Here is a 13,743-nt window from a genome sequence, read left to right on the forward strand (position 1 = left end):
TATTAAAAGTGGAGGAGACCTTGGGATTTCAGTAGTTGATCACGGAGAGAAGAACTTCGCACTGCTGTTCTGTGTGTTTTTTTTTTTTAGCCGCCCTGCCCCCTTTTCCTGGGAAACAAAGCCTGTTTTGTTTCTCCCCTGCTTGTGAGGTCTCTGCCAGGCCCTTGTGGGTGCGCTGCTCTGCTTTGTTGAAATGCGTGAGATACTGAGAAGGTAAAGAGCAGGATGCTTCTGGAGGGAATCATTCCAGCTTCCGTAGATCAGCGGGGTTGTTTGAGTTGGTCACTGAAATACGCTCTTCATAGGGAAAGCTTGTAGCACTGTTTGTACCCACAGGTAACAGCATTTGGGCAGACACAATTAAGTCCTCACCACTGTCAGCCAGAGAGACCATATCTGTTGCTAGTTTTGTGCAAACTTCGGTTCAGTTCTGCAGAGTTGTTTTTCCTTCATCTTTTGCTCTCCTGTTTCTCCCTTTATGTGGGTTTTGAATAGTTAAATAAGCTTAGATCTGAAAAAGATCCTACCAACCAATTCAGGAGCCTTCAGCAGCCCTCACTGTCCTTGATGATCACCGCTAACAGTATTTAATTCTGGAAAACTGAAGGGAAGCACAGGATCCTTCCCTCTTTATTTTCAAGCAATTTGTTATTGTCCATTTTCACAACAGTACATATTTATATTAACTTGTTAAATGTTGTATTTCTTAAAAGTCCAGTGGGGAAAGCTGAATTTTCAGATGCTTCTTACTAGATGAAATATGTAAGTGTATAGCTCGAGAGTCAGTTTTGCAATCAGTCAAGTTATTAATGGGCTATTTTGTAGCAGTTTCTTGTTTAAATTATTTAATTGCTTGGAACCAAAAACATATTTTCCCCAATAGCTGTTTGTTCTAAGTTGCACTTTATGAGGTGTTCACTGCATGTGATAGGTTCTCAGATCATCCCCTCAACTCCTCCACACTGAAATAGCAAATGTATAGAACATTTCTGAGGGGAATATATCGAGTACTGAGTATTGTACTGGAATGCCAGGAGTGTGTTTCACTAAAGGAGAAGGATGTCTCAGGGTTGAGTTAAGACTCCACTACCCAATTTTTCCACTTAGATCTTACTGGAAAGATAAATATTCATATCTCTGAATTGTAGTGTACTGACAAACCGGGAGTGGCCTGGTAAAGTGGGAGAAGGCAGAGGGCAGCATAATTATCTGTAGGACTAGGAATCTTAAAGTTTAGGAAGTGCCCCAGGGAAGGAACAAGGTAGCATTTATGCAGCACCTCTTGTCCCCAGGGCCAGAGTGTGTGCTCTGCATAGATTAATCTCCACAGTGTCTCTGAAAGGGACATACAGTATCCCCAGACACAGTTGAAGAAGCTGAGGATTAGAGGAATGACTGAATTGTGGGGTTGGTTTGACTACAAAGGCAATGTGTTTGGTATTGTGACAATACCTGTTGGTGACAAGTAGATGTAAGCAGTTGTATTAAATGAGATTGTTGATTCCAGACTTAAACGTGTTTGGAAGCATAACGGTGTCCTGAATAGCCTATGATTTAAATGGAAATCACAATACAGATTGTGGCAGATCTTAGCACTTAAAATTTCGGGCTTATTTTTTTGTATCCATTCCCCTACAAAACACTAAACTACAACCGTGATTATGAAACTTTAAGCCATTTATTCTTTCTAAAGACAGATCATAAATAAATGTGATTTTTGTTGGGCAGTATAAGACAACTAATCCGGCTTTGAACAGCATGGTCCTGTTTTGACGTCCCGTCTCTGCTCTGCCAGACAGAATACCAAAAAAAGATCACCAGAAAGACATGACTAGGGTCACAAATTGGGGAAAATAATCTCTGTGGGTCAGAAGGTAAAATCCACATAATACAGTGAGCAAGGGCAGGCAGGTTTAGGGGCCTCGGGTCCTGAGGATGTCAGGAGCTCAGAGTGTTACGGACAAGGGAGACAGGACAGCTGTGGGCCTGGCCTAGTCCAAGAGCGAGGACTCACCACGCATCAAGTACAAATCTCAGCAATCCGTACACAGACCCTGTTCTTTTAACTACAGTGCAGTTAAATTAGATTCCTATGGGGCGCCTAGGCTCACTAGGTTTAGCGTCCACTAGGTTTAGCGTCCGACTTCAGCTCAGGTCATGATCTCGGGGCTTGTGAGTTCAAGCCCCGCCTCAGGCTCTGTGCCGACAGCTCAGAGCCTGGAGCCTGCGTCAGATTCTGTGTCTCCCTCGCTCTCTTCCCCTACCCCCCTTCTCAAAAATAAATGAACGTGTTAAAAAAAAAAAAAAATAGTCCCGATAAAAAAAGTCAGCTTCGAAAAATGTATATGGTGTGCCCTCCCAGCCATTAACACATATCATTAATGTTGGGATTAAAATTGTGGCATCTGGTATAAGATTAATGAATAGAAAGTCCAGAAGCAACGTAATGTGGAAATTTAGTCTGATAAAGATGTCTTTGGGGGAAGGATATACTTTATGTGGGTGGTGGTGGGCAAATAGGCATGAAAATATAAAATTAGATTTATTCACTCCATATTCCAGGATAAATTCCAAGTGGAGTGGATTGAATTGCCAAATAAATACATAAAAAGAAAGTGAATAGCTTTTGAATTAAAAAGTTGATGAATTGCTTTGTCATCAGGGAGTGGGGAAAACATAGCCCAAATTTCGAAAAGACTGATAAATTTGACTGCTTAAAAAATACAATTATATGGAAAAAGCAAACTAAAAAGAGAGATGGTAAACTGAGGGAGATTATTTGTAACATATATGTGACCACAGCTGTCTCCCCCTCATATATAAAGATTATCTAAAATAGAGAACGTAGGGGCGCCTGGGTGGCGCAGTCGGTTAAGCGTCCGACTTCAGCCAGGTCACGATCTCGCGGTCCGTGAGTTCGAGCCCCGCGTCGGGCTCTGGGCTGATGGCTCGGAGCCTGGAGCCTGTTTCCGATTCTGTGTCTCCCTCTCTCTCTGCCCCTCCCCCGTTCATGCTCTGTCTCTCTCTGTCCCAAAAATAAATAAAAAACGTTGAAAAAAAATTTTTTTTAAATAAAATAGAGAACGTAAAGAAAGACTAGCAAGTCTCTTGGAAAAGGTACAGACACAATTGGCATGAAAAATGCAAATGGCCCTTTAAAATAGGGAAATTGATCAAAGTTTTGAAATAAAACGTAGCAAAGTAAAATTACATTGACCAACCATTTCTCACTTTCCAGATTGGCAGAAGTCCAAAAGTTTGGCAAGGATTTCATGGGGAAAAAAGACTGTCCTACATCGCTGGTAGGGATACAGCCAGGTACAACCCTGGTGTGGGAGGGAAGACGCAGGGAGACTTGGCAAAAGTACTCACTTTCAACGTGAAGTCAGCCACCTCTCCCAGCTAGGGCTCCACCCCAAGATACAGTAACAAAGAGACAAAATAATGTGCGTATGAGCTTATTCTAGGATAGTGAAAACTTAACAGGAAGTTGGTTGAACGGGATACTAATAAGCTATTTTAAAAAGAAAATGAGAGAAAACCCCCCTATATCCTGCTTTGGAGTGGTCCCAGGGATATGTTGTTGTGAGTAAATAACAAAAAAGGCGAGGTGGAGACGAGTAGAAAAGTAGCCTTAGCGTACGTGCCGCCCTGTGTCTACGAAGCGTGCGTGTGGTTGCGTGGATTTTGCAAACACTGGTGACTGTTGGCTGTGAGCTGGTCAGGGTGGGGGAAGTAAGGCAGGTTTCTCCAGTTCAAGAGCACGGTGTCCCAAGCGAATCTGTAAATTGAGTTGGTGGCCATGTGACAGGGAGAGGGACTCTTAGGTAACTAACCCACAGTGATGTGACCGTATGTACCTAATGAATGTTTTGAGTCAACAGTGACAAATTAGAAACTCGTAATAATCATTTTGTTGGGCATACGTTTAACAGTCTGGAGAGGGCAATACCTACTAATGTTGTTAGAACCAGGTTTTTCAGCATAAGAGAAAATGCTTAGAAGATCAAAGAATCCAAGTAAACACCCCGAATGGTAGGTACTGAGATTACGTCTGGATGAAAGGCTATGATGTTTGCTTCAGAATAATCGGGGAGACAGCAGGATAGAAGGGACTCCACGTGCATGGATTAGGATGCTGCCTGATGAGCACGTGAAGATCTGTCATCTGTGTTTTTTCTACTTCTCTCTCTGTGGAAATTATTTGGAAACTTTGAAACCTGTTCGGAAGCATTGCAGTGTAGTAAATAGCTCATGAGTTAGATGGAAATCTCAGTAGAGACTACAAGTATTGGGAATGGAACAGTCATAAATTACACTATTTGAAGATGTAGGACACTCGGGAAAAGCATGACTTAAGGGTACATTTGTTGATTTAAATCCTCCAAGAAAAGATTTAAACTCAACGACTTCAAGTCAAGAAGTTAGGAAAAGAACTGGAGAAAGCCTGGAGAGAAAAGGCGGGAGCCTCATCACCTGCACACTGCCCACCCAGTAGGCCGGACTGAACGAGGCCGTTGTGCATGAGTTTGGCCTGTAACGGTCTTTCCTGCGATGTCCTCAGCTCCGTATCAACACACGTGGTGCCCCAGCAGAGGTGGCCAGTCTTCGGTGGAATTTGCTCGAGTTACACATTGTCTGTCTTCACTACTTACATTTCTGCCTCAGTGAATACTCAACTCGAGTTTTTTTCAGCACTGACCTTGTTCTAGATGCTGCAGAGCCCCGAGGATACATAGGCCATTCCTGTGCCGGCGCCTGGAGGGACGAGGGTCTTAGCGCATCGTGGATGCTGCGAGATGCCGGGCAGTTCCCTCAGATCTCCCAGAGTTGGCACCTACCAGGCGGCCTCTGTGGCACAGCCGAGGATGCATGAGAAACTGTCATGAGGAGTTGGGTACCTGCCCGGGGCAGCAGTGGGTCGCAGGAGCTGTCCGCGTACATTAGGTCGGGTTTTGGTGGTGAGGGTCACAAGAGAGGTTGGTCTGAATGTTCCTTTCTTCGAATGCCCTGTGTCAGGATTGTGTTGGCCTCGTGAATGCTGTGTGAAGTGTGTCTTGTTTGCTGTTGTCTGGAGAAGGTGGTGTGAGATTGGTGTTCTCATTCAACATTTGTGAAGTTGTTTGGGCCTGAGGTTTTGTTGGTCAGTGTGTATTAACGATTTAGTAGAAGCAGGGACCCAAAATCTCACCTTGAACCGTTCTACACGTGTCTGAAAAGGGGATGTGTCCTTCCCATTTTCACATAATAAAACTTCCCTCCGCGGGAAATCCAGTAGAATAAGGATCCACCCGTTTCTGACTGTCACATGGTTACAGGTTCAACTAGGAACCAGCTCCTGAGTCTCCCTGGGCTGTGTGAGGGGACACAGCGGTGTTGCTGGAGATGAGCCTCCGCTGTCCAGATCTCGTGGGCTTGTTCGATCACGAGCGAGCCTCCCGTCGTGGAAATCTGCTTGTGTGTTAAGGGTTGATCATTTTAACGGGCTTTGCTGCTCTGAATGCTGAGTGTCATTTTGTGGGACTTGCATCTTTATATTTGTCATAAACCCTGTGCTCACGTCATTCACACTCCAGAAGTCACCACAGACGTCCCTGCCGCTCAGTCCTTTGTCAGCCTCCCAGCTCTAGAGGCAGCGGACATGACAGGTCCCCAGCCTGCGCTCGATCCTCTCTGGATGTGCGTGTAACGCGTCCTGTGCTTCCTGTGACATGCTTTGCTTTTACGTGGCATGTCTTCTGCCCCTGTCGCTGCAGGTGAGAGCGTCCTCTTGTTTCGGGCTCTCACCTGGCTGGCATCTTGTAACGGCAGCAAGGGTGACAGCGAGAACAGTAAATTAACCTAACCGTCATCCTGTCGGTGGCTTTCCTGCTACACTGACTGTGCCCAGATGCTTTTGAAAACCTGTCCTTTGCATTTGCGATTAGATTTTTAGGACCGATGTTTTGTTTCATTTTAGCCGTGAACCAGAGGGTCGGGCAGAGCGCCCCCGCGAAGCAGCCCCCGCCCCTGGCCCCGCAGAGCCCACCGGGGGGCGTCCTTGGCAGCGGCGGCTCCAACCAGCAGATGCGGCTGCAGCAGCTGCAGATGGAGAAGGAGAGGCTGCGTCTGAAGCAGCAGGAGCTGCTCCGGCAGGTGAGGCCCCAGGTTAGAGGCCAGCCTTCGCTTTTCGGGCTTCGCTTGCCGCGCGTGGGGCGGGGGGCTCGGCGCTCTGTCACGGCCGGGGTGACGCAGACGACGCGCCGGCTCCGTTCTCGTCCTGCTTCCCCGACCCGGCCCCCATCGCGGGTGGGCGCCCGTCCCCCCTGGGCTGCGGAGCCGTAGACGGCGCGGCTCGGACCGTTTTGCCCTCGGGAGACCCCTTTTCCCGGAGACGGAAGTCCCTCGGGGGTGATAGGTCACTAAGGCGTTTCTCAGAGGACACGTGGGATTCGGCGTGGCTGAATCCAGGGTGTTTGACTTAAAACGTAATACACGTTGCCCCCAGTTGAGAAGGTCCCTGCGCTGGGGGCTCTCTCAGGTTGGCCCGGGTGCGGCCTCCCCCTGGATGGCTGGGAACCTGTCAGGACCTGTCCCCGGAGTTTCCCTTAAGAAAGTGCCGCTGGTCTTCGTGTTCCACCAGGGCAGACGGTCCGTCCCCTCAGGATGCGCTGGGCCCCCGCCTTGTTCCGGAAGGCGAGCTGAGGCCACAGGGTTCAGACACCGGGGTGCGGTCTTAGAGTCACTCACTGTTGAAGTTTTACGTCAACTGTTGTGACAGTCCACACGACAGGGAGTGCCGATTCTGGAAGTGCGGGAGGCGAGGGTCCGCGAAGACAAAGCCTCCTCCTCCTCCTCCTCCTCTGTGTCCTGAGTTCCCTTCTCGGGCGTCAGTCACCACCAGTTTCTCATTCTGTGTTTCCAGACACATCCTCTGTGTTCACAGACGTGAAACACGTGCGTCCGCTACTTGTCTCGCAATTGCAGCGTGCCACGTGTGGAAGTGACCGCATCGACCCAGGTGCGGGCGCTTCTGGGGGCCGTGCGCTCACAGTGTTCCTGGAAACCGTGATTTGAGAAACTGGAGCCCTGGGGAAGGAACCTAAGCCGGGGAAGTCCCAGACAGACTCAGCTTGAGGCCGTGCTGCCCGCGACCTGTCGTGTAACTCGAGCGTGCTTGGCGCCCACGGCGGGTCCTGACGGCAAGGGCTGTGCCAGGGCTGGTGTCAGGGAGCCGTCGTGACGGACGGAGTGCTTACCTGCCCTCGACAGGGTGCAGAAAGGAAGCCGACGCAGTTCGCTGTGTCTCTTTCCAACAAGTTACTGGAAAGGGAAAATAATTTTCCTTTAAATTAAACTTTATCCTCGGAACAAGGGAATACCATCAAGGATGTAATTATGTCTCTGTTAGAAGAAAGAACGCAGCGTTTCACTCCATCACTGATCGGTCCTAGGTGGTCTAAGGAAGGACAGAGCTCAGTTTCACACACGGGGTGAAAACCATCAAAACTGAGAAATCTCACTAAGAACAATTAGTTAATTGCCAGTGTCAAAGTCTTAATTCTTTTCAAGTGTCCTGAGTTTTTTAAAGTCTAGAAATGGGCCGTCCATCATTATGTTGCATTCCGTAGATCAGCCTGGGCTTTTTGTTTGTCTGTTGTATTGTCTTGTTTTTTTTTTTTTTGTGATGGGCGATGCTGCTGTTTATAAAACTCTTCCTCCCAAAGAGTTTTTCCAAGTCTCTCTCTCACTCTTCCTGTGGGTGATGGGTCCTGGCCAACATAGCTTAGCTTCCTTTATGGGTAATTTCTTTGTTTCTTCTTTACTACTGACTGTGTTGTTGTCTTTTCTTAATGTGGAAGTGACAGATCTCCTCTATTCTTATACTAATAGTCTGTTTGTTAGGATTTTTTGGCTTTGTTTTTTGGCAATCAGTATAAATTCATTATGTCTTAAGTCTTTTGGCTTCCTGTGAATTTGTTAGTTTCTGTTATCACTGAAACATTAAATTATATTTTTTTTCCTGCTTCTGATTCTCAGAAGCAAACAATCGACCTGACCAATTCGCATTTTATTTGGGTCCTGACACCTCAAGCCTTTGCTGTCCTGTCCTTGCTGTTGAGTCCTCGGGGAGGTTTTGGTTTCTTGTGACTCCGTCAGCTCCTGTCTTCCTCGGTCTGCTGCTTCCTGGGCTGGCTTGGGAATCCTGTGCTGTGGTCATGTGTCTGGATGAAATTTGTAAGTCAGCCTACACAGCCAAACCATGCGGCTCAAAGTAATTTTTATCCATCTTATCTTTTACTCTTAGGCAATGCGGAATATCAATCCCAGCTCAGCAAATTCTCCAAAATGTCAGGTAGGCTCTTACTGATGTTTTAGCATTGAAAAAAAGAAAAAAAAGATACTAAATTAGGAAAGTGAGATCCTTGTGCTCAAGGGGCCTGTCCACACTGAACGTTAGCTCAGGTATAACTTTTGAGCCATCTTTCTCCCAAAATAACTTAGGTTCATATTGCCGCTCCCGGAAAGCCTGTGCTGCCTGCTTCCCGCTCACTCCCCCCAGGAAGCTGCTAGTTCTCATTTTGATTCCATGGAAGTCTTGTTTTATTCCACATTTGAAGCGTATTATGTCTCAGTTGCACATCCCATCAGCCTTCAGGTGTGCCTGATTTTCATTCGCATAGCTTAAAATAGTATTTATGATGATTTAGGATTTATAGGAATTAATCATTAGAACAGCAACAGGGTGACACAGATTATTTCCCTGGTTAGGCCACTGGAAGAAATCTCAAGAGTCATGATGGTGCTCTTAGCAGAAACCGTTTTTGCAGGGCGTTTCATAGGAAGAAGATCACGATTCTCAGAAGAGAGGAGGGTCTGCTGGGGTAGTGTTTTGGGTTTCTTTGTTGACGTTATCCACATTTCTCCCTGATGAACCCCAGAGAGCACTGGTTGAGAAGGCATCTTACGGGGACGGCAGGACTGTGGCCCTGTGTCCCTTTGACTGCAAGCACTTGTTTGATTCATGGAAGATAGACCTCTGTGCTCAGGGTTCACAAGGTTGGAAGGACTGAAGCCTAGGGGACGCGGCTTGTGTCTCAGGTGGACAGAAGCAACCAGGAGGCGCCGTGTGGCCGCTGCGTCAGCATTAGCAGCAGAAGCGGGCTTTGGCAGGGCCCCTCTTGGTTTGGATGTTGTCACCTTGACCGTGGGATACCACCCTCCCAGAGACTAGATAACTATGTGAGAGGGAAAGCGGTTCCTTAGCCCACAAATGTCTTCTTGAATCAGGAGATTGTGTGAGGCGGGTAAGTCAGGACATTTGCTTCGACAGCGGAGCCCGATCCTGCCCCGAGAGCCGCTGCTCGCGCGTGCGCCTGGAGGCCACGGTTGTGGACCTTTAAAAGGAGAAGATCCGTGCCCTTGCTTTTTCTCCGGAGTGTTTATGGAAGAAGGCCAGCTGATGCCTGAGATTTATTTAAGCCAGAACAAGAAACCTGGAAGAGGTGTTTTAAAATCAACCTCGGATATGCTGGAGGATCAAACAGGATTTGTTACAGGAGTTTTGGTCACTGTGTTTCCCTGACAGTCGTGGAAATGTCAATAAATGTTAGGAAATTTGGCACGGGGTTAAATTTGAAATAGCTCAGAACACACAGAACATGGTAGTGTTTGTGTCAGGCAGGCGTGTGTGTTCTTGCGTGTTTTCTAGATGACCTGATAGAGCCAAAGAACAAGCTCACAAAGAGGAGCCTTGTCTTAAGTGCGGATGGCTTCCTGCAGGGTTTCCAGGACGATCAAGAAAGCCAGGAAGACCTTTCCAGTCTAGAGGAACCGGACCTGTAAAGGAATAGTGGAGGAAAGGCGACAGGTTATTCAGTAGTTCAGTGCCAGTCACTGTTCACAGTTTTCTTTTACTTTTCTAATAGAAATTAAGTGCAGATGAGTTCCCAAGCAACAGGAAGTCAGTGTCATTATTTTATAATTTTACATACGATCATATACTACGTTCAGACGCTGTGGGATGTGGGAAGGTACCAAACTTCACAGTGTTGCTGTCTTTCATTTTTTCCAAATAGGATTAACTAAACAGATCTGGACAGCGGGGTTCTCTGGTCGTGTAAACTGACGACAGTATGCGTGAGGTTAAGGCAGAATTCTGAAAAAGTAAGATAACTTTAAAAGGATTGGTAGATCTTAGTTAAAGATGGGAAATAACCACCTTAATTTTTTAGGATTTGATTGCAGAATTTTGGAAAAAGTTGTCTTCAGAGCACTTAAAAATTTTAATTTCATTTGGATTGTCCACTATTTTTATGTTGGAAAAGCTATTTGTATCCTCAGAAAACACTTTTTGCAACTACAAATGTCATGTCCGCTCCTGAGGCTGAGCCTGTAACGCTCACTTTTCTGGCCGCGTCTCTTTCTCCTCCATCAGTTGGAGACCTTCCGAGAGGGTTGGTGCCGTGTGCGCTGTCTGTGGTTTTCAGTTCCATTTCTGTTTCGGGGTCTTTTGAAAGACATATTTTGAGAAAGATCGTGCCCCGAGTGTGGACGCTTTTGCCTTCTCCCGTTGACTCCCGCCCCGCTGGCTGCGTGCACTCTTGCGTCCGGTGGCCCTGATCCCGCTCATGAGCGATCCCCCTTCCCTCTTGCCCAGTGAGACTGTCCGGTTCCTCTTCGAGGCCTGGACGTCAAAACCCGTTCTACGTGGCCTTCTCAGAGTCCTCGAGACCATTCAAGAAATGGAAACAAGACAGCTGTGCATAGGTATCTTAGCTTTATTTCTGAGCAAATAGCTGCTTCAGTCTTCATAGAAATGATAGCTGTAAGTAGTTTGCCGCTAATGACTTGGCGTACTTGCCGTTTCTCGCAGGTAGTGCTAGATGCACCCGAGAGTGAGACCCACGGTGTCCGTGTGGAGGACGTGACGCCACACTGGTCGCCTGCAGTGGTGAAGAGGGTTGGATGTCCCTAGTTTTAGCCACATGGAGCAACGTAATACCACTGCTCAGGGTCACGTGAAAACAATGGCCGTTTTTTTTCCCTAGAATTTAAGAACGGTAAAGAATTGGGCTTTTTGTTTCTCCAAGTTGTCTTTCTTGTTAAAGCTGTTTCAGAGTTGACTTTGCCCAAGATGATCTCTCTTCTTTTTGAAGTCCTAGTACTGAATAAACCACAAATTCATTTAGGTGTTTCCTCATCAATTTTTAGATTGTATTTTTAATAAGCGTGTTGAAAATTCTGATATACTTCACACCCGCGTATTCTAACATGTTATCTCATTTGTGTTATTCATTAAGGTCTCTATAATTTTTCTTAATTTTTTTTTAACGTTTATTTATTTTTGAGAGAGAGAAAGAGACAGAGTGCGAGCAGGGGAGGGTCGGAAGGAGCGGTAGACACAGAATCTGAAACAAGCTCCAGGCTCTGAGCTGTCAGCACAGGGCCCAACTCAGGGCTCCAACCCGTGACCCGTGAGATCATGACCTGGGCTGAAGTTGGATGCTTCTTAAGTAACTGAGCCACCCAGGCGCCCTGAGGTTTCTGTTATTTGAAGAAAGTTAAAATAATGTGTATTACTTGAATTGACACCATAATTAACAAATTATTGAAGACCTAATTCTGGAGATCTTTCAGAAAAAGTGTTGAATCTCAGGAGAATGCTGGGAACACCAGACTACAAATCTCTTTTGGACAACCCCTTTCAGATTTTTATTATACTGTCGTTCTCAAAACTGCCCCAGATCCATGTGTACAGTTTTTTAGTAAAAAATGTTCTGCAGCTAAAGATAATTTGGTGAATGGCACACATACTAAAACACCAAAAGCATTCTAATCATTGACTGAATGTTTTCATCACTTAAAATGTAAGGAAATATTCTGTGTTTATAGCTGGGTTGGGAAGCGGGGTCTGGCAAGGTCTCTGGAACAGTGGAAGAAATGGCCTTTTTTTATCCTCTGTTTTTAAAATTATGGACATAACCTGCTATCACTAAGACAAACTATTATAAGATGTGTATTTTCAGAGTTACTCTCCATTTCTAAGTTTGGGTTTCTGGTTCACTAAACTAGCCTTCCTTAAACAAGTTGATTACCCTGAAAAAAACACGCCTTCAGTCACGCACCATGTGTTACCCTAAAGTGGATGCACTATTAACACAGCTCAGTGCTTGCTTGCTAAAGACAGACTTGATTTAAAAAAGTGATTGAAGTTGACATTATATTTTATAGAATTTTCTCTAAGTGGAATCATAACCTTTCACCTGTGATTATTTTGAGATTCACTCATGTTGTGTCTGTACTTTTTTCTTTTTAAGTGTACGTATTTATTTTGAGAGGGAGTGAGTGGGGAAGGGGCAGAGAGAGAGGGAGGGAGAGAATCCCAAGCAGGTTCCGCGATGTCAGCGAAGAGCCTTACACAGGACTCTCTCCCATGAACTGTGAGGTCATGACCTGAGCCAAAAACCAAGAGTCGGTTGCTTAACTGACTGAGCCACCCAGGCACCTCTGTCTTCTTTCTTTTTATTGCTAACTAGTATTCCATGGTAGGGCTATCCTATGATTGTTTCTCTTTTCACTTTTTGACGGACATTTGGGTTGTTCCAAATTTCGACTTTGTGTAGACACGTGCTTTCATTTTTCTTGGATACCCTAAGAATTCAGTAACCCAGAAATGTTCTAAATGTTTCCGGACTGATGACTGCTTCTGCTGCCTTTCTCCTTATTTTTCTAAATGACGTGAAGCAAAGTACTCATTTTTTATGGGGGAAAAATACTTTAACTACCAGATATATATTATCTTAAAGTGTCTTTTTCACCCTGTGGGGAAGGATACTGCTATTTAAGCGACTGGAGGGAAACGTAAAAAGGGCCAGTGGCTTCTGGCGAGACCCCAAGTCCATAAAAGTCCACGACGTAACGAGGGCCAACTTGAGTTTGCCCTCACAAGCCACCCCGGAAAGTTCCCTTTGGACCAAGCTGGGACCATGCGTGTTACTCACAGTGTAGATAGCTGTGACTCCCAATGTGTCTGTGCCACATTAGCTAAGATTTAGAAGCTCGCTGGGAAAAGCTGCCGCATTTTTTTATTATTACAGAAGAAAAAGAGCTAAAAATACTTGGTTCATTTAGAAAAAGTCAAATGCTCTAAAAGAACTTTTTGACCTTTGAAATACAGAAGCATGATTAAATTTTGGCCAAATTTCCTATAACTTGTTTCTCCGTTTTTGAAAGTCTGTCAAACTATTTATTCTAACTACCTTTGGGAAAAAGAGAAGCTTAACAAACTTGTATTTTTAGCTTAGTATTCTAATTTTAGGCATTTGTTCACAGTAAAAGACTCCTTAGAGATAGACATAACTTTCAACATGAAGTGTTTCAACTGAAATCAGTTTTTATAGACGATCCAGTTATGTCCCCAAACTTGTTTTGGAACGTCTATGCCAGATTCACTGTCCATATTTGTCCAGAGTGAGTTCTGCTAAAACCACTTTATTGCACTAGAGTAGGCTTATTCTATACAGGTTCGTATCGATGCATGCAGGCGTAGTTTTAAATGCCGTATAATGGACAAAAGGTTTCTGTGGAATATATTTTGTGACTAAAACATTCAGCTTATGTAGCTTTTTTCATACCTATCCAGTTATAATTATTTTTCTCTAAAGTCACTTGCAAAAGGTTTATATGGCTCTGAAACACAGTTCAGTATTGTACCGCTAAAATTCTTAATTTTACATAAGTTGGTTCACTTTCACATTTCCA

The 13,743-nt window shown here is 45.4% G+C and overlaps 1 protein-coding gene across 4 annotated transcripts in view; it reads left to right on the forward strand.

Moving 5' to 3' along the window:
* The window catches only part of YAP1 (Yes1 associated transcriptional regulator), a 111,618-nt gene that overhangs the window by 83,524 nt on the left and 14,351 nt on the right, over positions 1 to 13,743 (forward strand). Inside the window, exons 5-6 of one of the 4 annotated variants that reach the window (XM_042904530.1) lie at positions 5,960 to 6,147; positions 8,288 to 8,335. In XM_042904530.1, coding sequence (XP_042760464.1) covers positions 5,960 to 6,147; positions 8,288 to 8,335 — 236 coding nt within the window. The remainder of the gene's footprint in view (positions 1 to 5,959; positions 6,148 to 8,287; positions 8,336 to 13,743) is intronic. The other 3 variants (XM_042904531.1, XM_042904532.1, XM_042904533.1) reach the window with 3 other exon arrangements.

Source organism: Panthera leo, chromosome D1, assembly GCF_018350215.1.
Source record: "Panthera leo isolate Ple1 chromosome D1, P.leo_Ple1_pat1.1, whole genome shotgun sequence".
Lineage (NCBI taxonomy): Eukaryota > Metazoa > Chordata > Mammalia > Carnivora > Felidae > Panthera > Panthera leo.